This window comes from Macaca nemestrina, chromosome 15, assembly GCF_043159975.1.
Source record: "Macaca nemestrina isolate mMacNem1 chromosome 15, mMacNem.hap1, whole genome shotgun sequence".
Classification (NCBI taxonomy): domain Eukaryota; kingdom Metazoa; phylum Chordata; class Mammalia; order Primates; family Cercopithecidae; genus Macaca; species Macaca nemestrina.
Genome location: NC_092139.1, coordinates 87,019,391 through 87,047,041, shown reverse-complemented (window position 1 = coordinate 87,047,041; position 27,651 = coordinate 87,019,391). Strand labels below are relative to the sequence as shown.

Here is a 27,651-nt window from a genome sequence, read left to right as displayed (position 1 = left end):
ATGGGGGTTAAGACAGGGAGGGAGGTAACGAGAGAGAGGGGAGAATGAGAGTGAAGGAGGCAGGGAGGGAATGAGTGAGGGAAGAAGGGAATGATGGGTGAGACAGGGAGGGAGGGAATGGGGATGGAGGGGAGAATAAGAGAGTAAAGGAGGGAGGGAGAGAATGAGAGGGGGGAGTAAGAGAGGAAGGGAGGAGAGAACAGAGTGAAGAAGCGAATGATGAAAGGGGAGGGAGGATATGAGCGGGGAGGGAGATAGTGAAGAAGGGCAGGAGGGAGTGAGTCGAGGAATGAGGGCAGGACCGAGGCAAGGAAAAAGTCAATGGGTTCAGAAGGCGCGACCCTCGGCAAATTCACTCATTCGTTGGTTCGGCCCCGCCAAGTGCCAGGTGCCGCGCTAGTGCGGGGACTCACTGAGCCTTGGCGGTCGCTGCTGTCCTCCGCAGAGCGCCGGAGGGGAGCCGCCCCCCGTCTCCCAGCCGCAGGGCCGCCCCGCGCTGCTACCCCGCCTGGCCAGGCACCCCTGGGCCCGCGTCCAACCCGCCCGGCGCCTGCGCGGCGCGCCCACGTGACGGCCGAGGGCCCCGCCCCGCCGGCGCCGCTGGCCCCGCCTCCGCCTCCCGCCTGCCGCCTCCCGCCTCCCGCCTCCCTCCTGCTGCGAGCGCGGCCTCGGCTGGCGGCGGTACCAGGTCAGCTGCGAGGCGTGGGCCGGGCGGGTCGCGCGGCGGCGAACGCGGGGGGCAGGCGGCAAGCAGGCATCGCTGGGCCGGGGGCAAGCTAGCAGCGCGGAATCCGAGGGGCGCGGGGGCGGGCGCGGGCCAGAGGCGCGGGGGCGGCGACCTGAGGAGAGCCCGCGGCCTGACGTGGCGGGGACGCGGCCGGCGGGATCCCGGGGCGCGTAGAGGCCGGGATCTGGCGCTCGGCCGGGGGCCAGGGTGCGAGGCCTCCTCAGCGCGGCTGCGGGCGGGCCCTGTTGCCTGCGGCGGGTCCGAGGGCGGCCTTCCTGGCGGCGACCCTCCGCGCTGAAGCGGGCGGCCTTGCAACAGGCGGGCGACTTGGGGCCGGCCTGACGAGCCTCAGTTCCCTCAGTTGGGCCCGGGGACTGCAGCCGTAGGAGCCCAGCCCCGCCAGCTCGCCGGGTTTCCTGAGAGGAGCCGGAGGTCGCGCTGTCAGTGCAAAATCACCAGAGCGCGAAGCGTCGGCTGCCAGTTCTGACCATTTTAGATTCGCTGCGGGCGGAGCCGAGTGGATCTGGGGCGGGTAGCGGGGCACCGCCACCTTTGGCCTGGGCTCCTCCCTGGGCGCCCTCGCTCCGGCCCTCCGCGGGGCCGGGCCTGGGTGCGCCGAGTGCCTCCAAGTCGGCTCCCTGGGAGGTTCTTCCAGAGCGCACCCTTTGGAAGGCTCCCCCGCTGGGAATCAGGACCCACTCCCTCTCTACCCGAGCCGCCCCCTTTGCCTTTGTGGCCGACCTTGCTTCATGCTGCCAAGGATTGAGTTTCTTTGAGGGGATACTGCTCGTTCGGGGGGCCTACAGAGGACTGAGGATATCTACTCAGTAAAATGGTAGCGAATTGAAAGTTCCTCTAAAATGATTTTGACTCTGCCATCCATCACTTCATAAAAATTCGTCTTATATCCTTCAGTTTGTACCTATGTGGCACATTAAGCTTCCTTTCTGCTCCCCACTAAAACTTCGAACAGCACAAAACAGAGGGAACTTGGCTTGTGATGACTAGAATTGGGGATATGAGACTGGCGAAGAGCTTCAGGCTACAGTAGCCATGTGTCAAATGAAAATGGGGCCTGGGGGCGGGCGCAGTGGCTCTTGCTTGTAATCCTAGCACTTTGGGAGGCCAGGGTGGGTGGAAAACTTGAGGGCAGGAGTTAAAAGAGTCCAGCCTGGCCAACACGGTGAAACCCCGTCTCTACTGAAAATACAAAAATTAGCTGGGTGTGGTGGCGCGCGCCTGTAATCCCAGCTATTCGGGAGGCTGAGGTAGGAGAATCGCTTGAACCCAGGAGATGAAGGTTGCAGTGAGCCAAGAACCTACCACTGTGCTCCAGCCTACACCATGTAGTGAAACCCCTTCTCTACAAAGAAAATTTGAAAAATTAGCCGGGCGCAGTGGTGAGCTCCTGTTGTTCCAGCTACTGAGGAAGCTGAGATGGGAGGACCACTTGAACCTGGGAGCTTGAGGCTGCAGTGAACCTCAAGCTGTCTCACCCCAGATAGCCAGGACTACAGGTGTACGCCACTATGGCTTGTTAGTTTTTAAATTTTTTGTAGAGAAAGGGTCGTGCTATATTGCCCAGGGTGGTCTTGAACGCCACCTACCTAGACCTCCCAAGGCACTGGGATTACAGGCATGAGCCACCATGCCCAGCCTACTTTGCACTTTTTTTTTTTTGAGACAAAGTCTCGCTGTTGCCCAGGCTGGAGTGCAATGGTGCAATCTTGGCTCACTGCAACCTCTGCCTCCTGGGTTCAATCGATTCTCCTGCCTCAGCTTCCCCTTTCCTCAGCCTTTCGAGTAGCTGGGATAACAGGTGTGTGCCACCACACTCCACTAATTTTTGTATTTTTAGTAGAGATGGGGTTTCACCATGTTGGCCAGGCTGGTCTTGAACTCTTGACCTCAGGTGATCCTCCCACCTTGGCCTCCCAAAGTGCTGGGATTACAGGCAGGAGCCACTGTGCCCAGCCTACTTTGCACATTGGTTTTTTTTGTTGTTGTTTGTTTTTTGTTTTTAAAACGGAGTCTCACACTGTCACGCAGGTTGGAGTGCAGTCGCGTGACTCTCCTGCCTCAGCCTCCCTAGTAATTGGGATTACAGGTGCCTGCCACCATGCCTGGCTAATTTTTTGTATTTTTAGTAGAGATGGGGTTTCACTATGTTAACCAGGCTGGTCTTGAACTCCTGACCTTGTGATCCGCCCGCCTCAGCCTCCCAAAGTGCTGGGATTACAGGCGTGAGCCACTGCGCCTGGCCACTTTGCATATTTTGACTGTTGCCTAAGGTTCTGTCAAATCACTGTGCCATGACATCTGTTCTCCTGAGGGTAGACGTTTTGGTGATTTAAAACCGTATAGATGTGGTTTTAAATGTTGCACTCTGTGCTGTGCTCCTTTGCAGCAGAGAATTGATTCATTTTTCGGCACATCCCCCTTAGCCCCTAGCTACGTTTCTTAAATTGTACTTGGTAAATGTACTTTGCCTGCCCATGGAAGATGTCTTTCTATTTTACCGTACTTGTTCTTGCAGTAGGTGTTTAGGGAGTAGCTGCCGTTTATCCCTTCCCAAGACAGCAGAGGCGCTACTGTGCTCATAGAAGGTGGGGATCCACCTAGGGGCTTGATGTCTGTTGGGGTAGTCAGTTGTGGAGGTCACCCTCAGAGAAGGAGGCCCTCTTGACTCTGTGGTGGTCATGGTGGTGATGAGGAAGCTGAGGCATGGATATATGAAACAAGTGCCCAGAGTCTATCATTAGCAAGTGGTGCAGCCAGCCATGGGGGCTTTTGAGATGTTTGTGAGATAAAGCCTCACCCCTTAAGAGGCCGGAATCTCCTTGTGGTGGGTAAATAGGCAGGTTTGGGCTGGGCGTGGTGGCTCACACCTGTAATCCCAGCCCTTTGGGAGGCCAAAAGCGGACGGATCACCTGAGGTCAGGAATGTGAGACCAGCCTGACCAACAGGGTGAAACCGCTCTGCTAAAAATTAGCTGGGTGTGGTGGTGCATGCCTGTAATCCCAGCTACTAGGGAGGCTGAGGCAGGAGAATCACTTGAACCTGAGAGGCAGAGGTTGCAGTGAGCCGAGATCACACCACTGCACTCTAGCCTGGATGACAGAGCAAGACTCCGTCTAAAAAAAAAAAGGCAGGTTTGAGTGGTGGGGCATATTTGTCATGTTCTTTGTACAACGATAGAGGGAGAAGTAATAGAGCTAGACCTTGACCAATATGGGACTATGAGAGACAGAATGGCCTAGATGGGTGACTAAAGGTGTTCAGAGGATAACAGGTATCCCTTTTGGGCTAAGGACTACTAATGGGGCTGAGTAGGTAAGGCTTGAAGGAGAGCAGCCTGGGGAGGATGAGGCAAGAGGTAGGGAAACTGGTTGGGGCATCATTGCTGTGGTCTGACCCAGAATAGTGGCCCTGGAGGAGTAGAGGGTGGCTGACTGAGACGGAGGAGAGGTGAAGGAATCAGAACTAGTGGGTTCATAGGGCACACGGGTTAGAAAGGAAAAATATCATTAAGACAGTGAGGTTTTCAACATGGAAATGGTAGCTATACCAATAAGAAAATTAGACAAGTTGGAGGGCTACTAGCTAGAATAAGCACTGAGCCATAGGTGAAACTGGGAATGTGAACCCTTGGGAAAGAAGGGTGGGATCGAGCAGGGTGTGTGGGATGAAAGGGAGAGGTCAGAAAAGGGAGAATTATCATAGGGCAGAGTTTCCAGGCAAGAGAATCCTAAGTGAGAGGTGGTCATGGGGGATACACCTTGGCTCTGGCTATCTCTGGGGCCTTGGTGAGAAAGACGAGTCAGCCCAGGGAGGGGGAAAGGAATGGGTGGGTGGCTGGGTAGAGGTCCCAGGTCCTGGAGGCAGACTGAGGGGCAGGTATAGATAACTGAGTATGTTTGATGGGAAGCAGTAGAGCATCCAAGGGGTGGGGTAGGGGGGTGACCCTGAGCCTCAGTAGTGAAAAGGGAGACCTCTTCTTTTTGGCAAGTTTTATATTAGCATCTATTTTTCATTTTTTCTTTTAAAGATATATAATCATGTGCCACACAGTGACGTTTCAGTCAATGACAGACCAGACCACATGAAGGATGGTGGTCCCATATTTTTACTGTACCTTGTCTATGTTTAGATACACAAATACTCACCATTGTGTTACAGTTGCCTATGGTATTCAGTACTGTGATATTGTGAAATATATATTTGGTCTTGTCTCATTTCTTGGCATACAACTTATAAAATCTTTGGACTCTCCAGAGTGCTGCCTTTTTGTATGCTGGCCAGCATCCCCTAGGTAGCTTCAGGATGGAGGCTGGTCATAGGAAAGGCCAAGGCAGGATAAGAGGGTTGGGACTTTAAGCCTCACCTCTCAACCTCCGGAGAGGGGAGACGGGCTGAAGATTAAGTTCATCACCAATGGCCAGTGATTTAATCAGTCATGCCAACATAATGAAGCTTCCATAAAAATTGAAAATGACTGGGTTTGGAAAACTTTGGGATAGTTGAATACATGGAGGCTCCTAAAGGGTGATGTTCCTGGAGAGGGCCTGGAGGCTCTGCACCACTTCCCACATGCCTGGCCCCATGCATCTCTTCATCTGTATCCTTTGCAATAACCCTTTATAACAAACCAGTAGACATGAGTATTTTCCTGAGTTCTGTGAGTCACTGTAACAAATTAATTAAACCCAAGAAGGGGGTCTTGGGAACCCCAATTTGTAGCTTATTGGTCAGAAGCACAGGTGAAACAACCTGGGAGACTGAGCCCTCAACCTGTGGGATCAGACACTGTCTTCAGGTAGATAATGTTAGAGTTGAATTAGAATTAGAACACGGGTCCGCAACCTCAGGCCTCAGACCTGTATCAGTCTGTAGCTGGTTAGGAACCAGGTGGCACAGCAGGAGGTGAGTGGAGGGGGATCCAGCATTACCACCTGAGCTCCATCTCCTGTCAGATCAGAGGTGGCATCAGATTCTCATGGGAGCATAAACCCTATTGTGAACCGTGCATGTGAGAGATCCAGATGAAGAGATGCATGGGGCCAGGCATGTGGGCTCCATATGAGAATCTAACTAATGCCTGATAATCTGAGGTGGAACAGTTTCATCTCGAAACCATTCCCTGACCCCGTGGAAAAATTGTCTTCCACCAAACTGGTCCCTAGTGCCAAAAAGATTGGGGACTGCTGAATTAGAGGACACCCAGATGGTATCTGTGGCAGAATTGATTGCTTGCTTGTTAATGGGGAAAACCCTCACACATTTGGTCACAGAAGTCTCCTGGGTTTGTTGTGGTATGAGAGGAGAGGAAAAACATGCTGTACAAGTATGTAGCCTAGGAGCAATTGGCTGTACCTTATGGCCTAGATATGTAGTAGTCTCTACCATCTAGGTTTGTGTAGGTGTACCCTGTGATGTTCACACAATGAGGAAATTGCCTCCAGCGGTGCATGTCTCAGAATGTATCCCCAACATTAAGTGATGCATGACTGGAGGTAATTGGAGAATAAACATATTTTGGGGAGAGGAAAGTAGGATGAAGTGAGGTGGAGAAGACAGATGTTCACATCTTGTAGCTCTGACTGTGCTGTGCCTACAGAGCCTGCAGCTTGGCCATGCCTCGCAGTGTAGGACTGGCCACTCCCTGACCCGAGCAGCTGGCTATCCACAGCCACTTTTGGTTGGTCCATGGTAAAAGTGCATTTGCAGTAGGTTCGTTTTACTGGTTAGGTTTTAGAGGCTCCTATTCAAATCAGTTTGCGGTTTTTGAGCGTACTGACTCAATTGTTAGAAGGTAACCTTTAATTTAAAAGGCAATGCAGATGAATTTAAATGCATGAGGTTCAATCACAGTTACTGTGGTTGACTCTCAGAATCTCAGTAAAAGAAAGTAGGCCCTGGAAATGCCACCCCCTTGGCACCCACCTCCCAGACTCCTGGCTCTGTGTCTCCTGACCACAACTCAGGTCTTGCCATTTTTACGCATCCATTACTGAGGAAGAACCCAATTTTGTTCATTCAATGGGAGGGAGGAAGAGCTTTTGAGAACCTGGTGTGTGCTTATGTTTCATATTCATTGTTTTTACCAATTTTAGAATACCCCAATGGGGTGGGTGCTTTTATCTCTCTTTTTACAATTGGGGAACTCGAGGCTCAGGTTAGTCATGTTGTAAGTCCCCGTGAAGTGGTGCTCCAACCCAAGTCAGTCTGTTTCCCAAAACCCTTCTGTTTGACTTTCACGCGGAAGAAGATAAAATGCGATGAAGAGTCTTGGGCATGATGGCGCACAGATCATCATGAAGAAGGCCATCAGGAAGTTGGACTAGAGGTGGGAGGGGAGAAGGAATTATGGATTTGGGAAAAGAGGGAAAACAGGTGAGCCTGAGGGAGGCACAGGAGCAAGGGGAGCAACAGAGCTGGCCGGTCTGTGTGTGGTAGGGCTGATGCTTGCCTGCTTACCCCCATCCCCTCTGTTTTGCCAGCTGACAGGCTGAAGTGGTAAGGGATCTTGTGGCTGTCAGGATGGCAGAGGAGCAGGAGTTCACCCAGCTCTGCAAGTTGCCTGCGCAGCCCTCCCACCCACACTGCGTGAACAACACCTACCGCAGCGCACAGCACTCCCAGGCTCTGCTCCGAGGGCTGCTGGCTCTCCGGGACAGCGGGATCCTCTTCGATGTTGTGCTGGTGGTGGAGGGCAGACACATCGAGGCCCATCGCATCCTGCTAGCTGCATCCTGTGATTACTTCAGGTGAGTTCACTAGAACTGTTCGTAAGAAGAATAACAAAGATAATCCTGGCTCTGCTAATAAAGGTACTGGCGGTGACAGCAGTTGGTCTCCTGCTCACCTCAGAGCCTCCCCCACTCCTTGTGGTTATGACTTAGTCAACAAGTATGAGAGACAGAAGGGGGTCTTAGAGTTCATTTTTCATTCAGCGATCCTGTCTCTTGGGCTTTGCCTTCCCTTACCTTCCTTTTCTTTTTCCTTTTCTCTCTTTTCTCTTTTCTTTCCTCCTTTCTCTCCTCCCCTCCCTTCCCCTCCCCTCCCTTCCCATTCCTCCCCTCCCTGGTAATTATTGCTGTGTATGCATCACCTTCTGGCTCACATCTCTCATCCCTCAGGTGTTAGCCTCTGGCCCTCCCAGTGAGCTCTGTGGCCCCTCAGGGATTTCTTATGGCCTCCTTCGTGACCCCATCCCAGCACTTGGCACAGCGTGAGGAACCACTGGCTTATCTGTCTTTTCCACTGGGCGGGAATTTGTCTCTTATCCCTAGCGCCTAACGTGGTTTTCACATATTCAAGCAATACCCATGGCTTAAATGAATAAATTTATGTGCACAAATAGCAGATCAGTACACCATTTGCCCCATTGTCTGCACTGCTCTGCACTCAAGGAGGTGGGTGTCACCACACTTATTTCACATAGGTGGCATGAGCCTGAGAAGGACTGAGGGCCACTCATGGTCCCCAGCAAGGTTGTCATGGGACTCCAAGCCTGAGGTGTTCCATTCTAGCTCTGATTCTGTTCGATCATTTTGTCTTCAAGGCTTGGTTGTAGTTCTCTCTCTCCCTCTTTCTGTCTTTTTTTTAAATTAGGAACTATCAAGCAAAATATGTATGGTTTAAGTGCCTTCTGTCTCCAGAAGGAGTTTTGGAGAATGTGACCCAGTGGTGGCTTGGTGCAGATGTGCCAAGGAGCAGCAGAGTTCTTTCAGTTCACCAGGGAAATTCAGCTGAGGCCTTTAATAAAGATTAAGATAACATACAGGACAGTGGGTAGGGTGGGGGAGCTGAGGGCCCCCTGCAGGGGGCTTAGGACCTGTACAGGAGAGGATGGCCAGAGGCTGCAGAGCCTGTGGGATCCCCTGGGCTCACCCTCTCAGCCCTTCTTGATTTAGTGCCATACCACTCTTTCTGAAAATGACAGTGTAGGCACTGCCTTTCCCTAACTTATCACAAACCTTATGTGGCTTTCCATGTCCTCCAGGAGCAATTTCTAGCCCTTTCCACAACCCTCTTGGGTAAACCTCTTATGAGAGGTGTCCTGCTCTCTGGGATGATTACAATGCATCACTAACACCCCCTGCATCCCTCCACTTCCATTGGGAAGGGGAGCAGGCGAGTGGCAACATTATTGGAAGAGCCCAGACTCTCATCTCAGAGATGTGTATGTGTGTGTATGTGTGTGTGTGTGTGTGTGTGTGTGTGTGTGTGTGTGTATATATATATGAATATATATATATGAAATAGAGGCCAGGCGTGGTGACTCACACCTGTAATCCCAGCACTTTGGGAGGCTGAGGCAGGTGTATCACTTGAGGCCAGGAGTTTGAGACTAGCCTGACCAACATGGTGAAATCCTGTCTCTACTAAAAAAAAAAAAGAAACCAAAAAACAAAAATTAGCTAGGTGTGGTGGTGGGTGCCTATAATCACAGCTACTTGGGAGGCTGAGGCAGGAGAATTGCTTGAACACGGGATGCGGAGGTTGCAGTGAGCTGAGATTGTGCCACTGCACTCCAGCCTGGGCGACAGAGCAAGACCCTGTTTCAAAAAAACAAAAAAGAGGCCGGGTGTGGTGGCTCACGCCTGTAATCCTAGCACTTTGGGAGGCCAAGGTGGGGTGGATCACCTGAGATTAGGAGTTGGAGACCAGCCTGGCCAACATAGTAAAACCCCGTCTCTACTAAAAATACAAAAACTAGCGGGGTGTGGTGGCACATGCCTGTAATCCCAGCTACTTGGGAGGCTGAGGCAGGAGAATCGCTTGAACCCAGGAGGTGGAGGTTGCAGTGAGCTGAGAAAGAGGCCAGGCTCGGTGGCTCACTCCTGTAATTTCAGCACTTTGAGAGGCGGAGGAGGGCGGATCACCTGAGGTCAGGAGTTGGAGACCAGCCTAACCAACATGACAAAACCCTGTCTCTACTAAAAATACAAAATTAGCTGGGCGTGGTAGCACATACCTGTAATTCCAGCTACTTGGGAGGCTGAAACAGGAGAATTGCTTGAACCGGGAGGCGGAGGTTGCAGTGAGCCGAGATCGCGCCGCTGCATTCCAGCCTGCTCCCCTTCCCAATGGAGTGGAGGGATGCGGGGGGTGTTAGTGATGCATTGTAGTCATCCTGGAGAGCAGGACACCTCTCATAAGAGGTTTACCCAAGGGGTGCTGTGGAAAGGGCTAGAAATTGCTCCTCGAGGACACGGAAAGTCACCTAAGGTTTTCGATAAGTTAGGGAAAGGCAGTGCCTACACTGTCATTTTCAGAAAGAAAGAAATAGACCATTCCCAAGTGTTAGCGTGTTTATTATTTGTTTTAGTTATTTGTGAAATGTTAAAATGATAAAGGACTATTTTTTTCCCAGTATGACTGGTAAAGATATGTAAGAGGCTTGTAATATTTGATATGGGCAAGGGTGGAGAGAAGGGTATTTGGGGGTGGGCTGGCCCGTAGTTTAGGGCCCTGCAGTTGTACGCCGGGTGTCTGTGTAGGTGTCGTTCCCATGGGATGATGCACCCAGTGCTGAGACATGTTGCAGGACAGAGCCCTTCTGTTCTGTGTTATCTAATGGAGCTGCTTGCAAACTGGGCAGTGTGGTTTGTCTACTGATAGGGAGTGAAAAACCTCAGGACCTGGTGGAAGATGATCCCACTGTGAAGATCTGGAGGGATCTTGCTGTACTCTGGGAATTGAGCAAAGGGAGAGGGAGGCTGACTTTCTTCTGTTTACTGCATTGTCTGAATTATTTTACAAAGAACAGAAATTGCTTTTTTTTTTTTTTTTTTTTTTGAGACAGAGTCTTACTCTGTCACCCAGGCTGGAGTGCAGTGGTGCAATCTTGGCTCCCTGCAACCTTTGCCTCCTGGGTTCAAGCAATTCTCCTGCCTCAGCCTCTCAAGTAGCTGGGACTACAGGTGTGCGCCACCACGCCCAGCTAATTTTTTGTATTTTTAGTAGAGACAGGGTTTCACCATGTTGGCCGGGCTGATCTCGAACTCCTGACCTTGCAATTTGCCCTCCTGTGCCTCCCAAAGTGCTGGGATTACAGGTGTGAGCCACACCACGCCCGGCCTTTTTGTTTGTTTGTTTGTTTTGCGATGGAGTCTTGCCCTGTCCCCCAGGCTGTAGTGCAGTGGGGCGATCTCGGCTCACTGCAACCTCCACCTCCCGGGTTCAAGTGATTCTCCTGCCTCAGCCTCCTGAGTAGCTGGGATTACAGACATGCGCCACCAAACCCAGCTAATTTTTGTATTTTTAGTAGAGACGGGATTTCATCATGTTGGCCAGGCTGGTCTCCAACTCCTGACCTCAGGTGATCCGCCTGCCTTGGCCTCCCAAAGTGTTCGGATTACATACGTGAGCCACTGTGCCCGGCCTCTTCTCTGCCTTTTCTGTCCGGTGGAATTTTTTCTTCTTTGGCCTGCCTGAAATGCCTCCTCCTCTGGAGAGCTTTCCCTAATTGTCCCTCGCTGTTTCCCAGGTGGAGGAATCTCAGTTTTCCTGAAGGGCAGAGAGCTGTACTGCCCTGCTGCAGGACGCTTCCTCTGCTCTTTCCGTGTGCTCTGTACATGGTTTAGGAATTCGATGGCCAGACTGCATCTTCTTTTTTTTGACTTTTGTTAATAACTTTTCATTGCACACTTATTTTGGCTCCCCTGACCCTACGCCCACCTTGTATGCTTTAACATTATATGCTTCTGAGGTGGTTTCTCCTCCCCTCCTGGACCCTTATAGTCTGAAGGGCCCAAGGGCTCTATCCTTTATATACAACCTCCACAGGTCACGTCGTCCCTCTCTTAGTTTTCATACCATCTGTGAATTATAAAAGACTGCTTTGCTGAACTCAATGTCTGTTACTTTAGAAGTTTGGATATAGTTGATGATTTTATTTTTTAAAAATTAATAGCACTTTATCCACAAAAGAGAGAGAAAGTTGTATTCCCCACAAAACACAAAGCCCAGATGTTTCCCAGGGTAGGTGTGCCTTTTACAAAAAGACTCCAATGCCGGCCGGGCGCGGTGGCTCAAGCCTGTAATCCCAGCACTTTGGGAGGCCGAGGCGGGCGGATCACAAGGTCAGGAGATCGAGACCACAGTGAAACCCCGTCTCTACTAAAAATACAAAAAATTAGCCGGGCGCGGTGGCGGGCGCCTGTAGTCCCAGCTACTCAGGAGGCTGAGGCAGGAGAATGGCGGGAACCCGGGAGGCGGAGCTTGCAGTGAGCCGAGATCGCGCCACTGCACTCCAGCCTGGGCAACAGCGTGAGACTCCGTCTCAAAAAAAAAAAAAAAGACTTCAATGCCGTTTAAATTTTTTCCGAGCAGTTTCAGAAAAAGAAAAAAAATTTTTTTAAATTAGCCGGGCATGATGGCATGGCCTGTAGTCCCAGCTACTTGGGAGGCTGAGGAGGGAGGACAGCTTGAGCTTTAGAGGTTGAGGCTGCAGTGAGCCATGATCACACCACTATACTCCAGCTTGGATGACAAAGTGAGAGACCTATTTTCTCTTTAAAAAAAAAAAAGCTGAGCACGGTGGCTCACACCTATAATCCCAGCGTTTTGGGAGGCCAAGGTGGGCAGATTGCTTGAGCCCAAGAGTTCGAGACCAACCTGGGCAATGTGACGAAACCCCATGTTTACAAAAAATACAAAAATTAGGGCTGGTCACGGTGGCTCACACATGTAATCCCAGCACAATGGGAGCCCAAGGCCAGCAGATCACTTGAGGCCAGGAGTTAGACACCAGTGTGGCCAACATGGCAAAACCCCTTCTCTACTAAAAATACAAAAATTAACTGGGCATAGTGGTGCACACCTTTAATTCTAGCTACCCAGGAGGGTGAGGCTTGAGAATCACTTGAGCCTGGGAGGTGAAGGTTGCAGTGAGCTGAGATCGCGCCACTGCACTCCAGACTGGATGAGAGAGTGAGATTCTGGCTCAAAAAGAAAAAAACAAACAAGGCTGGGCACGGTGGCTCACACCTGTAATCCTAGCACTTTGGGAGGCTGAGGCGGGTGGATCACCTGAGCTCCAGAGTTGGAGACCAGCCCAGCCAACATCCCTACTAAAAATACAAAAATCAGGTTGTTGGCAAAGCCTGAGTCCTGTCCTCTCGCTCTCCTCCCTGGATAGCATGAGCTTCACTACTCGCTCCACTTTCTCCACCAACCACCGGTCCCTGGGCTCTGTCTCAGGCTCCCAGCTATGGTGCCTGGCCGGTCAGCAGTATGACCAGCGTCTATGCAGGCACCAAGGGCTCTGGTTCCTGGATCTTCATGTCCCGCTCCACCAGCTTCCAGGGCAGCATGGGGTCTGGGGGCCTGGCTTCGGGGATGGCTGGGGATCTGGCAGGAATGGGAGGCATCCATAATGAGAAGGAGACCATACGGAGCCTGAATGACCCCTGGCCTCCTACCTGGACAGAGCGAGGAGCCTGGAGACCAAGAACCGGAAGCTGGAGAGCAAAATCCGGAGCACTTGGAGAAGAAGGGACCCAGGTCAGAGACTGGAGGCATTACTTCAAGACCATCGAGGACCTGAGAGCTCAGATCTTTGCAAATACTGTGGACAACACCCATATCATTCTGTAGACTGACAATGCCCGTCTTGCTACTGATGACTTTAGAGTCAGGTATGAGACAGAGTTGGCCATGCACTAGTCTGTGGAGAGCGACATACATGGGCTTCACAAAGTCATTGATGACACCAATGTCCATCAGCTGCAGCTGGAGACAGGGATCGAGGCTTTCAAGGAGGAGCTGCTCTTCATAAAGAACCATGAAGAGGGAGTAAAAGGCCTACAAACCCAGATTGCCAGCTCTGGGTTAACTGTGGAGGTAGATGCCCCCAAATCTCAGGACCTCGCCAAGATCATGGCAGACATCCAGGCTCAATATGACAAGCTGGCTTGGAAGAAACGAGAGGAGCTGGACAAGTACTGGTCTCAGCAGATTAAGGAGAGCACCACAGTGGTCACTATGCAGTCCACTGAGGTTGGAGCTGCTGACATGACAATCACGGAGCCGAGACGTACGTCCAGTCCTTGGAGATGGACCTGGACTCTATGAGAAATCTGAAGGCCAGCTTGGAGAACAGCCTGAGGGAGGTGGAGGCCCGCTATGCCCTGCAGATGGAGCAGCTCAACGGGATCCTGCTGCACCTGGAGTCAGAGGTGGCATAGACCCCGGCAGAGGGACAGCGCCAGGCCCAGGAGTACGAGGCCCTGGTGAACATTAAGGTCAAGCTGGAGGCTGAGATCGCCACCTACCACCGCCTGCTGGAAGATGGGTGAGGACTTCAATCTTGGTGATGCCCTGGACAGCAGCAACTCCATGCAAACCATCCAAAAGACCACTACCCTCCTGATAGTGGATGGCAAAGTGGTGTTTGAGACCAACGACACCAAAGTTCTGAGACATTAAGCCACCAGAAGCAGGGTATCGTTTGGGGAGCAGGAGGCCAATAAAAAGTTCAGAGGTCAAAAAAAAAAATACAAAAATTAGCCAGGTGTCATGGCACATACCTGTAATCCCAGCTACTTGGGAGGCTGAGGCAGAAGTACCACTTGAACCTGGGAGGCGGAGGTTACAGTGAGCTGAGATCGCACCACTGCACACCAGCCTGGGCGACAGAGTGAGACTCCATCTCAAAAAAAGAAAAAAAAAAGAAAGTAAAAAACCAAACAAAACAAAACATAAATTAGCCAGGCACGCCTGTAGTCTCAGCTTCTGGGGAAGCTGAGATGGGAGGATTGCTTAAACCTGGGGAGGTCGAGGCTACAGTGAGCCATGAGTTGTGAGTGTGCACTGCACTCCAACCTGGGTGACCCAGCGAGACCTTGTCTCAAAAAAAAAAAAAAAAAAAAAAATTGGTTTAATGCTGGGGAATCTTACTAGTTACATGCCAGGGAATCATGGCATTCATCAATTCATGGCAGCCCAACACATCTGCACACATGTCTATATAGCATATCTGCAGACATGGTGAACAGGCATGTGATAACATTCAGCATCCATTCTCACAGTTAAAAGTTTTTTGAGCAGGGTGTGGTGGCTCAAACCTATAGTCCCAGCTACGTGGGAGAGTAGGCCGGAGGATTGTTTGAGCCCAGGAGTTCTGGGCTGCAGTGTGCCATGCCAATAGGGTATCCACACTAAATTTGGCATCAGTATGGTGACCTTTCTAGAGCAGGGTTGCCTAAAGAGGGGTGAACTGGCCCAGGATGGAAATGGACCAGGTCGAAACTCCCATGCTGATGAGTAGTGGGATCATGTCACTGCACTGCAGCCTGGACACCATAGCAAGGGTCCATCTCTCACAGACAAACAAAAACCAAAGAACGTTTTGGGCTGGGCAGGGTGCCTCAAACCTATAACGCTAGCACTTTGGGAGGCTGAGGTGGGCAGATCAGTTCAGTCCTGGAGTTTGAGATTAGCCTAGGCAACATGGCAAAACCCTATCTCTGCAAAAAATACAAAAATTAGCTGGGCATGGTGGTGCACACCTGTAGTCCCCACTACTTGGGAGGCTGAGGTGAGAGGATTGCTTGAGCCTGGAGGTCAAGGCTGCAGCGAGCCAAGCCAAGATGGTGCTACTACAGTCCAGCTTGAGTGACAGAGACTCCGTTTCCAAAAGAAAAAAAAAAAATTTTTTTTTTTTTCCAAGGGATTCTTGTTCAAGTTCAAGTGATTCTCGCACCTCAGCTTCCTGAGTAGCTGTGAGTACAGGTGCGTGCCACCACACCCGGCTAATTTTTGTATTTTTTGATAGAGACAGGGTTTCACCATGTTGGCCAGGCTGGTCTCAAACTCCTGACGTCAAGTGGTCCACCCACCTTGGCCTCCCAAAGTGCTGGGATTATAGGTGTGAGCCACCGCACCCAGCCTATTTTTATGTATTATTATTTTTTAGACTAGTCAAGTGCAGTATTGAGAAGAGGGGACAGAGAAGAATAAGGAGTTTGATCTGTTACTGCCTATGAACAACCAACTGAGATAACTCAACTACCTTTGGACCAGCCAAACGTTTTAAAAAAATGTTTGGTGTAGGCCGGGCGCGGTGGCTCACGCCTGTAATCCCAGCACTTTGGGAGGCCAAGGCGGGCGGATCACAAGGTCAGGAGATCGAGACCACGGTGAAACCCCGTCTCTACTAAAAATACAAAAAAAAAATTAGCCGGGCGCGGTGGCGGGCGCCTGTAGTCCCAGCTGCTTGGGAGGCTGAGGCAGGAGAATGGCGTGAGCCCGGGAGGTGGAGCTTGCAGTGAGCCGAGATCATGCCACTGCACTCCAGCCTGGGCGGCAGAGCGAGACTCCGTCTCAAAAAAAAAAAAAAAAAAAAAGTTTGGTGTAAATTCATTAAACCACAGAACCCACCCAAAACTCAAGAATATTTTCGAGGCTAATTATATTTTTTATCCTAGTGCGAGTCTTTATACTTTTTTGGGGGGCATATTAAAGTATTGAAGAGGAGGCACTAACCCAGATCCCATGGGATGTAAGATCCTATGTGGCATGTGTACAGTATTTCTCACATTGGAACCTTCTGAATTCTAAAATACACTTGACTTAAAGAGTTTGGACAAGGGATCGGGGACCTGAACAAGCTGACCCAGGAAATATTTTTCTCCCCCATCTCACACCAGAGGCAGCACACTGGTTTGCCATTCTGTACCTCGTGGAGGTCCCGGGCACCAGCAGTAGAGATGGCCCTCATTCTCTGTGCTGTGGAGTGTTCTGTGCTGTCGATGTCCTCTGTTTATTTTGTCATTCCCCTGCTACTGGGTTCTGGTGAACAGTTTTTTTAAAATTGTGGTTCTAAAAAAATAAACACAAATAACATTTTTCATATAGTTCAGTAATGTTACGATTATTCACATTTTTATGAAACAGATCTCCAGAACTTTTTAATCTTACAAATCTGAGACTCTATACTCACTAAACCACAACTCCCTTTTCTCCTTTACCCCCAGGCCCTGGCAGCTACCATTCGACTTTCAGTCTCTATGAATTAAACTATTCTAAGTACCTCATAAGTAGAATCACACAGCATTAGCCCTTTATCACTTGCTTATTTCATTTGGCATCATGTCCTTAAGGATCATGTGTGTTATAACATGTGACATGATTTCCCTCATTTTGCAGGCTGAATAGTGTGCCATTTTATGGATATACCACATTTTGTTCGTCTATTCACCTATCAAGGGATACTTGGTTTGCTTCCATCTCTTGTCTATTACGTATAATGCTGCTATGAACATGGGTGTGCAAATATCTGAGACTCTGCTTTCAGTTCTTTTGGCTATATCCCCAGAAGTGGAATTGCTGGGTCATTCTATTGATAATTTTCTGAGGAACATAGCAGTTGCACCACTTTTTATTCCCACCAACAGTGCACAAGGGTTATAGTTTCTCCACATCCTTGCTAAAGCTTGTTATTTTCTGTTTTTTTTTTTGTTTGTTTGTTTTGTTTATTGAGACAGGATTTTGGTCTGTCACCCCAGCTGGAGTTCGGGGGCACCATCATAGCTCCACCTCCTGGGCTCAAGCAATGCTTCTGAAGCCTCCCAAGTAGCTGGGACTATAGGCATGCACCACCATGTCTGGCCAGTTTTTTAAAAAATATATTTGTAGAGATAGAATCTTACTGTCTCCCAGGCTGGTCTCAAACTCCTGGGCTCAAGCAATCCTTCCACCTCAGCCTCCCTAAGTGCTGGGATTATGGACATGAGATTATAGATGTGAACCACCACGCCCAGCCTACTTTTTTGTGTTTTTTTTTGGTTTTGGTTTTGGTTTTGGTTTTTTTTTGGTTTTGTTTTTGGTTTTGTTTTTTGTTTTTTTTGAGACGGAGTCTCGCTGTGTCTCCCAGGCTGGAGTGCAGTGGCGCGATCTCGGCTCACTGTAAGCTCCGCCTCCCGGGTTTACGCCATTCTCCTGCCTCAGCCTCCCAAGTAGCTGGGACTACAGGCGCCCGCCACCACGCCCGGCTAGTTTTTTGTATTTTTTTTTTTTTTTTTTTTTTTTTGAGACGGAGTCTCGCTGTGTGACCCAGGCTGGAGTGCAGTGGCGCGATCTCGGCTCACTGCAAGCTCCGCCTCCCGGGTTCACGCCATTCTCCTGCCTCAGCCTCCGAGTAGCTGGGACTACAGGCGCCCGCCACCACGCCCGGCTAGTTTTTTGTATTTTTAGTAGAGACGGGGTTTCACCATGTTAGCCAGGATGGTCTCGATCTCCTGACTTCGTGATCCACCCGCCTCGGCCTCCCAAAGTACTGGGATTACAGGCTTGAGCCACCGCGCCCGGCCTAGTTTTTTGTATTTTTAGTAGAGACGGGGTTTCACCATGTTAGCCAGAATAGTCTCGATCTCCTGACCTCGTGATCCACCCGCCTTGGCCTCCCAAAGTGCTGGGATTACAGGCTTGAGCCACCGCGCCCTGCCTTTTTTGTTTGTTTTGTTGTTTTTTTATAGTGGTCATCCTAATGGATATGAGGTGTGGACAACTTTTAAACATTTTAAAATCTTTATTTTGACATAATTCCTGACTTATAGAAAAGTAGTGATAAAAGGATACACATTTGTGTCAGGCCATGCATGGTGGTACATGCCTATAGTCCCAACTACTTGGGAGGCTGAGGCAGAAGCATCACTTAAGCCCAGGAGGTTGAGGCTGCAGTGAGCCAAAAATGAATTTTATTTTATTTTATTTTTTTTGAGACAGAGTTTCACTCCGTCACCCAGGCTGGAGTGCATCGTCTCTCAGCTCACTGCAACCTCCACCTCCTAGGTTCAAGCGATTCCCGTGCCTCAGCCTCCCAAGTAGCTGGGATTACAGGTGCCTACCACCACACCCAGCTAATTTTTGCATTTTTACTAGAGACAGGGTTTCACCATGTGGGCCAACTTGGTCTTGAACTCCTGACCTCAGGTGATCCGCCCACCTCGGCCTCCCAAAGTGCTGGGATATAGGCCTGAGCCACCGCGCCTGGCCCCAAAAATGAATGTTTAAAGAATTAAGTGTGGGCCGGGCGCGGTGGCTCAATTCCAGCACTTTGGGAGGCTGAGGCGAGTGGATCACCTGCGGTCAGGAGTTCAAGACTAGCCTGGCCAACGTGGAGAAACCCCGTCTCTACTAAAAATGCAAAATTAGCTGGGTGTGGTGGCGCATGCCTATAATCCCAGCTACTCGGGAGGCTGAGGTAGGAGAATCGCTTGAACCTGGGAGGTGGAGGTTGCAGTGAGCCAAAATCGTGCCATTGCACTCCAGCCTGGGCAACATGAGCAAAACTCTGTCTCAGAAAAAAAAAAAAAAAAGAATTACATTTGGTAAATTTTTTGTTAAAAAGTAAAAACAATAAAAAGGAGTGACTATATATTTTGTTTTTCTTTTGGGCTCTTTTTTCTCTCTGGTTTTTATTTTGAAATATTTAAATCCTATAGAAAAGTTGAAAGTTAAGTCTAGTGAACACCTGTACTCTTGGCTTCAATTCATCAGTTAACATTTTGCATATTCACTTCAGAGTAAGTTTTAGATATCATGACAATTTATCTCTAAAAACTTCAGTTCAGCTCTCTAAGGATGAGGAGATTCTTTGACATACCTATAATACTATCATAATATCAAAAATTTATAATTGAGCCGTGTTCCATGGCGAGTGATTTTAGTCCCAGCTACTTAGGAGGCTAAGGTGGGAGGATCACTTGAGCACAGGAGTTTAAGTCCAGCTTGAGCAACGTAGCAACCCTGTCTCTAAAAAAATAAAAATGAAAAAGAAATGTGTAATCATTCTATAATTTCATCTGATACTGAGTCCATGTTCAAATTTTCCTGATTGTACCCCAAATGTCTTATATCTTCTTTCTCCTCCCTCCATTCATGATCCATGCAGTGAACTTTTTTTTTTTTTTTAGGAGACAGAGTCTCATTTTGTTGCCCAGGCTGAGCAATGGTGTCATGATAGCTCACTGCAGCCTCAAAATACTGGGCTCAAGCAATGCTCCCACATCAGCATTTATAATTGATGGGATTACGGATGCGTGCCACCATGCCCAGCTAATTTTTTTTTAAGAGATGGGGTCTTTCTGTGTTGCCCCATCTGGTCTTTTTTTTTTTTTTTCTTCTTTTTCTTTTTCTTTTTCGGCAGAATGTTGCTCTGTTGCCAAGGCTGAAGAGTAGTGGTGCGATTTCGGTTCACTGCAACCTCCGCCTCCCAGGTTCAAGTGATTTTCGTGCCTCAGCCACCCGAGTAGCTGAGATTATAGGTGTGCACCACCATGCAGCTAATTTTTGTGTTTTTAGTAGAGGCGAGGTTTCACCATGTTGACCAGGCTGGCCTCGAACTCTTGGCCTCAAGTGATCTACCTGCTTCGGGCTCCCAAAGTGCTGGGATTACAGGTGTGAACTATCGCACCTGGCTGCCCAGTCTGGTCTTAAAGTCCTGGCCTCAAGCAGTCTTCCTGCCTTGGCCCCCAAAGGATTATAAGATTTTTTTTTTCTTAAAATGACACACATTTGTGTCAGGCCAGGCATGGTGGCTCACATCTGTAATTCCAGCACTATGGGAGGCTGAGGCGGGTGGATCACATGAGGTCAGGAGTTCGAGATCAGCCTGACCAACATGGTGAAACCCTGTCTCTACTAAAAATACAAAATAGCCAGGCGTGATGGCACATGCCTGTAATTCCAGCTACTTGGAGGCTGAGGCAGGAGAATCGCTTGAACCCGGTAGGCGGAGGTTGTAGTGAGCCGAGATTGTGCCATTGCACTCCAGCCTGGGCAACAAGAGCGAGACTCTGTCTCAAAAAAAAAAAAAAAAAAAAAAAAAATCTGTGTCAATCAAAGCACCCACACCCTGCTCAGGGCGGGCAGTCTTGAAATGTTGCAATCTTCACTGCTGCCAATATAATCCCAGAGGTGCCAGCAGAAGAATCAGACAGGAGAAGTGCATGTATCAGCACAGTCCTGGAAAGTCCAGGAGAGCCAACCAGATCACTACAAAGAGCATGGGAAAGTGCCCCGAGGGCTTGGCCATGCAGGGAGTGAAATGTCTGGGAATAAATGTAACAAGTATGTGCCAGGTCTGTAGGAAGATGACTTGTAAGACCTCCAAATAGACCCAGAGGATGGCTGGACAGTTAAAAAGGTCCACTGTGTCCATTATAAAAATGCCGTTTATCTCTACATTAACCTAGATGTTTAACATAACCCACCAAAATACCAAGAGGGTTTATTTGGGGCAATTACAGAAACTTGATTCTAAAATTCAAATGTAAAAAGGAAGCAGTGACCAGGAAATTGTTGAAAACAAAAATAACGAAAGGAGACCATTCCTATCCTATGTCATAAAGATAGCCTCAAAAATTAGAGGAAGGGGCCGGGTGCGGTGACTCACGCCTGTAATCCCAGCACTTTGGGAGGCTGAGGCGGACTGATCACAAGGTGAGGAGTTCAAGATCAGCCTGGCCACCATAGTGATAACCCCGTCTCTACTAAAAATACAAAATTAGCCGGCTGTGGTGGCACATGCCTGTAATCCTAGCTACTGGGGAGGCTGAGGCAGGAGAATCTCCTAAACTTGGGAGGTGGAGGTTGCGGTGAGCCAAGATCTCGCCACTGCACTCCAGCTTGAGCGACAGAGTGAAACTTTGTCTCAAAAAAAAAAAAAAAAAAAAAATTAGAGAAAGGAGGGAAGAGTTCAGAGTTGCCATCTAGAAAAACAAAGTTGGACCCTTGCTTCATATCTTATACCAAAATAAATTCCAAGTAGATCAACAGTTTTAAATGTGAAAGAAATGTGAAAGATTCAACAGTAAAAACACTAGAGGAAAATATGGGAAATGTTTTCTAAATAATCTCAGAAGGAAAAAGCCTTCCTGAGTTTGACACAAAACTCGGAGGCAAGTAAATGATAAATCTGATCACGGCCGGGCGCGGTGGCTCAAGCCTGTAATCCCAGCACTTTGGGAGGCCGAGACGGGCGGATCACGAGGTCAGGAGATCGAGAGCATCCTGGCTAATATGGTGAAACCCCGTCTCTACTAAAAATACAAAAAACTAGCCGGGCGAGGTGGTGGGCGCCTGTAGTCCCAGCTACTCGGGAGGCTGAGGCAGGAGAATGGCGTAAACCCGGGAGGCGGAGCTTGCAGTGAGCTGAGATCCGGCCACTGCACTCCAGCCTGGGCGACAAAGCGAGACTCCGTCTCAAAAAAAAAAAAAAAAAAAAAAAAAAAAATCTGATCACATTGAAAACGAAGATAGGCTGGTCCGAAGGTAGTGAGTTACCTCAGTTGGTTGTTCACAGTCACAGATCCAACTCCAGGTTCTACTGTTTCACCTTCTACTTCTTTCGCTGCACTTAACTAGACTTAAGGAAAAAAAAAAGACAAATTTCTGCATGGCAAAAAAGCAATACAGAATCAAAAGATAGGGGAAACTCCTCATCAAAAAAGGGGCAGATTTCTTCAAATTGATAAGATAGAATCTAATAGAAAACTGACTAAGAATCTGAACTGTTCAGAAAAGAAAATGGAAATGGCTCTTTAACATGTGAGGACATTTTCTGTACCTTTTGTGATGAGGTTTTCCCTCTCGTGGTAGTGAGTTAGAGCTGGTGTCTTCCTGGGTTGGGGGTAGAGGGTGCAGGCACCAGTCCCTGCTATTAGAAATGATGTAAAAAGAGTGACTTGACAATACTATCAAAGTATAAATGTATGTAAACCCTTCAACCCAGCAAATGTATTTGTGGGACTTAATCCTGGCATATGCATACTCAGCATGTTGTAAGAGTGAGGCTATTTATCATGTGAACTAACTGGAAATTATAAGTAACCTAAATGTACCCCTGTAGGAATGGGTTAAAGAAGTGAGATAGCTGGCTGGGCATGGTGGCTCATGCCTGTAATCCCAGCACTTTGGGAGGCTGAGGCGGGTGCATCACCTGAAGTCAGGAGTTTGAGTCCAGCCTGGCCAACGTGGTGAAACCCTGTCTCTACTAAAAATACAAAAATTAGCCGGGCATAGTGGCACACGACAATAATCCCATCTACACCCAGGAGGCTGTGGCAGGAGAATCACTTGAACCTGGGAGGCGGAGGTTGCGGTGAGCCGAGATTGCGCCATTATACTCCAGCCTGGGTGACAAGAGCGAAATTGCATCTTAAAAAAAAAAAAATAGGCCGGGCGCGGTGGCTCAAGCCTGTAATCTCAGCACTTTGGGAGGCTGAGGCGGGTGGATCACGAGGTCAGGAGATCGAGACCATCCTGGCTAACATTGTGAAACCCCGTCTCTACTAAAAATACAAAAAACTAGCCGGGCATGGTGGCGGGCGCCTGTAGTCCCAGCTACTCGGAGGCTGAGGCGGGAGAATGGCGTGAACCCAGGAAGCGGAGCTTGCAGTGAGCCGAGATCGGCCACTGCACTCCAGCCTGGGCGACACAGCGAGACTCCGTCTCAAAAAAAAAAAAAAAAAAAAGTGAAACAGTCTTTGCAAAGAGTGAAGCAGTCCTGTGTACATGGGCATGGATCGGTCTCCAAGCTTTATTGTAAAAACCGGGCCGGATGCAGTGGCTCAGGCCTGTAATCCCAGCACTTTGTTAGGCCGAGGCAGGCAGATCATGAGGTCAGGAGATCAAGACCATCCTGGCTAACACGGTGAAACCCTGTCTCTACTAAAAATACAAAAAATTAGCCGGGCGTGGTAGCATGAACCTGTAATCCCAGCTACTTGGGAGGCCGAGGCAGGAGAATCACTTGAACCCAGGAGATGGAGGTTGCACTGAGCCGAGATCATGCCGCTGCACTCCACCCTGGGCGACAGAGGGAGGCTTCATCTCCCTCCCACCCGCGCCCCCCCAAAAAAAGTCCTGGCACTGTGGCTCACACCTGTAATCCCAGCACTTTGAGAGGCCAAGGGGGTCGGATCACAAGGTCAGGAGATCGATACCATCCTGGCTAACACGGTGAAACTGCGTCTCTACTAAAAACAAAAAATTAGCCAGGCATGGAGGTGGGCGCCTGTAATCCCAGCTACTCAGGAGGCTGAGGCAGGAGAATGGCGCGAACCCGGGAGGTGGAGCTTGCAGTGAGCCAAGATCGCACCACTGCACTCCAGCCTGGGTGAGAGAGCGAGACTCCGTCTCAAAAAAAAAAAAAGCCAAGTGAGATGTGGAATATGACTGCCCTGGGAATACTGCGGCCCTGGGAGGGGAACTCACTGATATCTGGGAGCAGAGGCAAGGGGACTTTCACCACAACCTATGCTGTATTTTTTTTTTTTTTTTTTTGAGAGACAGAGTTTCACTCTTGTTGCCCAGGCTGGAGTGCAATGGTGCGATCTCAGCTCACTGCAACCTCCGCCTCCTGGGTTCAAGCGATTCTCCTGCCTCAGCCTCCATCTGAGGAACTCAGAGGAGACACCATCACGCCCAGCTAATTTTTGTATTTTTAGTAGAGATGCAATTTCACCTTATGGGCCAGGCTGGTTTTGAACTCCTGACCTGAAATAATCTGCCTGCCTCGGCCTCCCAAAGTTCTGGGATTACAGATGTGAGTCACCGTGCCTGGCCTCCTTCTGCTCTTTGAATGATACTTGGCATTTGGTAGGAACTTCATAAATATACATTGAATGAAACGACTTGTATTAGTTTCCCATTAATTCATTGCTTTGAAATGTGCTCTGGAGTTGCTACTGCTCCGATCCAGGAACTGCACTGATGAACACAGCAGAAGCAAGCTGTGTGTGGCCTCCCCTCCCGAGGCTCATACAGGACTCCTTGGACCCATGAAAAGGGAAACAGGACAATTTCCAGGATGGCTGCCCAGACTTGGTCAGGATCCTTTTGTGGGATGGCTCATGCGTGCACACAGTTCACTCAGAGCACAGAGTGGGTCAGCCCACTCCCCAGGCCCCGCCACCAGCACCAGGTTCTTCTCTGAATACTGTCACTCTTGACAACCTGGGCTTGAGTCCTTGTTGGTATAACTCAATTTTCTTGTGTCTTCACTTTTCAGAGGAATGTTTGCTGGGGGATTGAAAGAGATGGAACAGGAAGAGGTCCTGATCCACGGCGTGTCCTACAATGCTATGTGCCAAATCCTACATTTCATATACACCTCCGAGCTGGAGCTCAGCCTGAGCAATGTGCAAGAGACACTGGTGGCTGCCTGCCAGCTTCAGGTGAGGCATGTCTCGTCTAGCAGGGCAGACCCACACCCAGGTGGGGTTCCCTGAGATGCCCATGATGCCTGCCAGGCACTAGCATTGGCTTGAAGATGGGTCAGGAGTGTGAGGAGACCAAGCAGTGAAGAAGGCCATGAAGCGGGGAGGACTCTGGAGTTGTGCCCTAGAGCTAAAACAGAGCTGCTTCAGACACCCCAGGCCCTCTGCCTTTGCCCTCTTCACTATTGCTGGTTGTTTCCCCACTGTCTGAGTCTCCCTGTCATTGAAAGCATCCTGAACATAAGCAGGTAGGCTGACCCAAGGCTGCATGCGGACGTCCTGTGTGCTTTGGAGTCTGGCAATGCGGAGCGTCCACCAGCATTGCTGCCAGGGCCCTTCCTGCCTGTCCCCGCACTGGACCACTTCAGTCTCTTGAAAACATATGCTTTTTGTTATTGAACTTTATCTATTTATTTCTCCATCCATCCATCCATGCATGCATGCATCCATCCATCCGCTCATTCAATTTATTGGAGACAAGCTCTCTCTCTCTTGCCCAGGCTAGAGTGCAGTGGCACAATCACAGCTCACTGCAGCTCAACCTCCTGGACTCCAGCAATCCTTCTGCCTCAGCCTCCTAAGTAGTTGGGACCTACAGGCATGTGCCACCACACCTGGCTAATTTTTAAATTTTTTTTTATAGAGACAGGGGCTTGCTTTGTTGCTTAGGCTAGTCTTGAACCCCTGGCCTCAAGTGATCCACCTCAGCCTTCCAAAGTGTTGGGACTACAGGTGTGAGCCAATGTGCTTGGCCTGTTTATTTTTTTTAAAAGACAGGATCTCACTCTGTTACCCAGACTGTAATGCAATGGCATGATCATAGTTCACTGTAACCTCCACCCCCTAGGCTCAAGTGGTCCTCTTGCCTCAGCCTTCTGAGTAGCTGGGACTAAAGATGCATGCCACTGTACCTAGCTGATACATATATGTATATATATTTTTATACGGATGGGATGGGGCCTTGTTTTTTTTTTGTTTTGTTTTGTTTTTTGTTTTTTTGAGACAGAGTCTTGCTCTGTCACCCAGGCTGGCATGCAGTGGCACGATCTTGGCTCACTGCAACCTCTGCCTCCTGGGTTCAAGCACTTCTGCCTCAGCCTCCTGAGTAGCTGGGATTACAGGCATGTGCCACCATGCCCGGCTAGTTTTATTTATATTTTTAGTAGAGATGGGGTTTCTCCATGTTGGTCAGGCTGGTCTCCAACTCCCGACCTCAGGTGATCCATCTGCCTTGGCCTCCCAAAGTGCTGGGATTACAGATGTGAGCCACTGCGCCCAGCCAGGGATGGGGCCTTGTTATGTTGCCCAGGCTGGTCTCAAACTCTTGGCCTCAGGTGATACTCCCACCTTGGATTCCCAAAGTTCTGGGATTACAGGTGTGAGCCTCTGTGCCCAACCTGTTATTGAAGTTTAAGTACTTGTTTTCAAGTACTTAATTCTGAATACTTACAGAATTCAAAAAGTTTTCTGAGGCTTTGACAGTGTGACTTATGCTTTGGAGGATTATTCTCAGTGGTGTGGGTGCAGTTACACAGGACTGGGCCTGCAGGTGCCTTTGAACTATCAATCAGAGGCCTGATATGAGTTGAGAGTCACCTCTTCCCACATTTCTTAAAAGTGAAACAAAGTGCTATGCTAAGTTCATCATTCTGACCTTTCTTCCCATGAGGGCAGGTTTGGCGCAATTAAAAAAACACTCAAGTCCTAGGAAAACCAACCTGTTCGGGGGCATATGGAGGTGCCACCCCATGTGACAAGGCCCTGGCAGCCTCCCTGTGCCCTATTCTCAGATTGTTAGGACCTGGATGCTGGGTGGGTTGATCTGAGATGACTGACTTGTCTCACCATACCTGCATGGTGAGTAGATGGAGTTGGGTTTTACAACAAAAGAATTTCCCCCTCTTCTTTTGTTTAGAGATCTCTTCTGTCCCCACATCCCTGTCATTTTCGCTTTGGGAACACTCGTCCAGTTCTCCACCCTGGCAGCAGTTAATTCCTGATTCAGCTGCCTTTGAAACATTTCCCCCAGCATGGCTCAGCTCCAGCCGTCCTATCTCCTCCTTCACACCTGCCACTCTCCTGGAGCTCCCCTGCCAGTCCCCTGCTCTGTGTGTCCTGTGACCATCCTGCCAGTTCCCTGGGCTCAATCTCAGTGACTCCTTGAGCCTGTCCACCTTCTTAATTCCCTGTGTCCAGGTGAGGACAGGTCGTCCTTCTCAGTATTGCTTGTAACCATCTCTGTTCTGTGTTTCCATTTCCTTCCCCTTTGCCTGGCCTCCATCTCTATATTTCTGCCATTTCCTTCTTCTCCCTGCAGCGATCACACACACTGAAACCAGATCATCTTCCTAACACCACTTTCACTCTCACCAGTCAGCTTGGAGGCCTACAGTCTCTCTCTGTCGGTTTGGCCAGTGCCCCCGACAGCCCTGGGTCATCTCCCCTAGTGCCTCAGAGGCCATCTCAGGGGCAGCAGCCTAGCTTTGTTTTTTAACATATCAGGCTTCTGGGCCAGGCTTGGAGGTTCATGCCTGTAATCCCAGCACCTTTGGAGGCCAAGGTGAGAGGATCGCTTGAGGCCAGGAGTTTGAGATCAGCCTGGTCAACAAAGCGAGACCCCATCTCTACAGAAGCTTTTTAAAAATAGCCGGGCATAGTGGTATGCACCTGTAGTTCCAGCTATTCGGGAG

At 49.6% G+C, this 27,651-nt stretch overlaps 1 protein-coding gene and 1 pseudogene across 1 annotated transcript in view; both read left to right on the top strand.

The window, feature by feature from the left end:
• The first annotated feature begins 556 nt into the window (after positions 1-556).
• LOC105480694 (kelch like family member 22) overlaps positions 557-27,651 on the top strand; it is a 54,699-nt gene continuing 27,604 nt past the window's right edge. Inside the window, exons 1-3 of the mRNA XM_011739801.2 lie at positions 557-688; positions 7,229-7,495; positions 24,754-24,919. Of these exons, the coding sequence (XP_011738103.1) occupies positions 7,269-7,495; positions 24,754-24,919 (393 nt within the window). The 5' untranslated portion in view covers positions 557-688; positions 7,229-7,268. The remainder of the gene's footprint in view (positions 689-7,228; positions 7,496-24,753; positions 24,920-27,651) is intronic.
• On the top strand, positions 12,972-15,796 carry LOC139358794 (keratin, type I cytoskeletal 18 pseudogene; annotated as a pseudogene).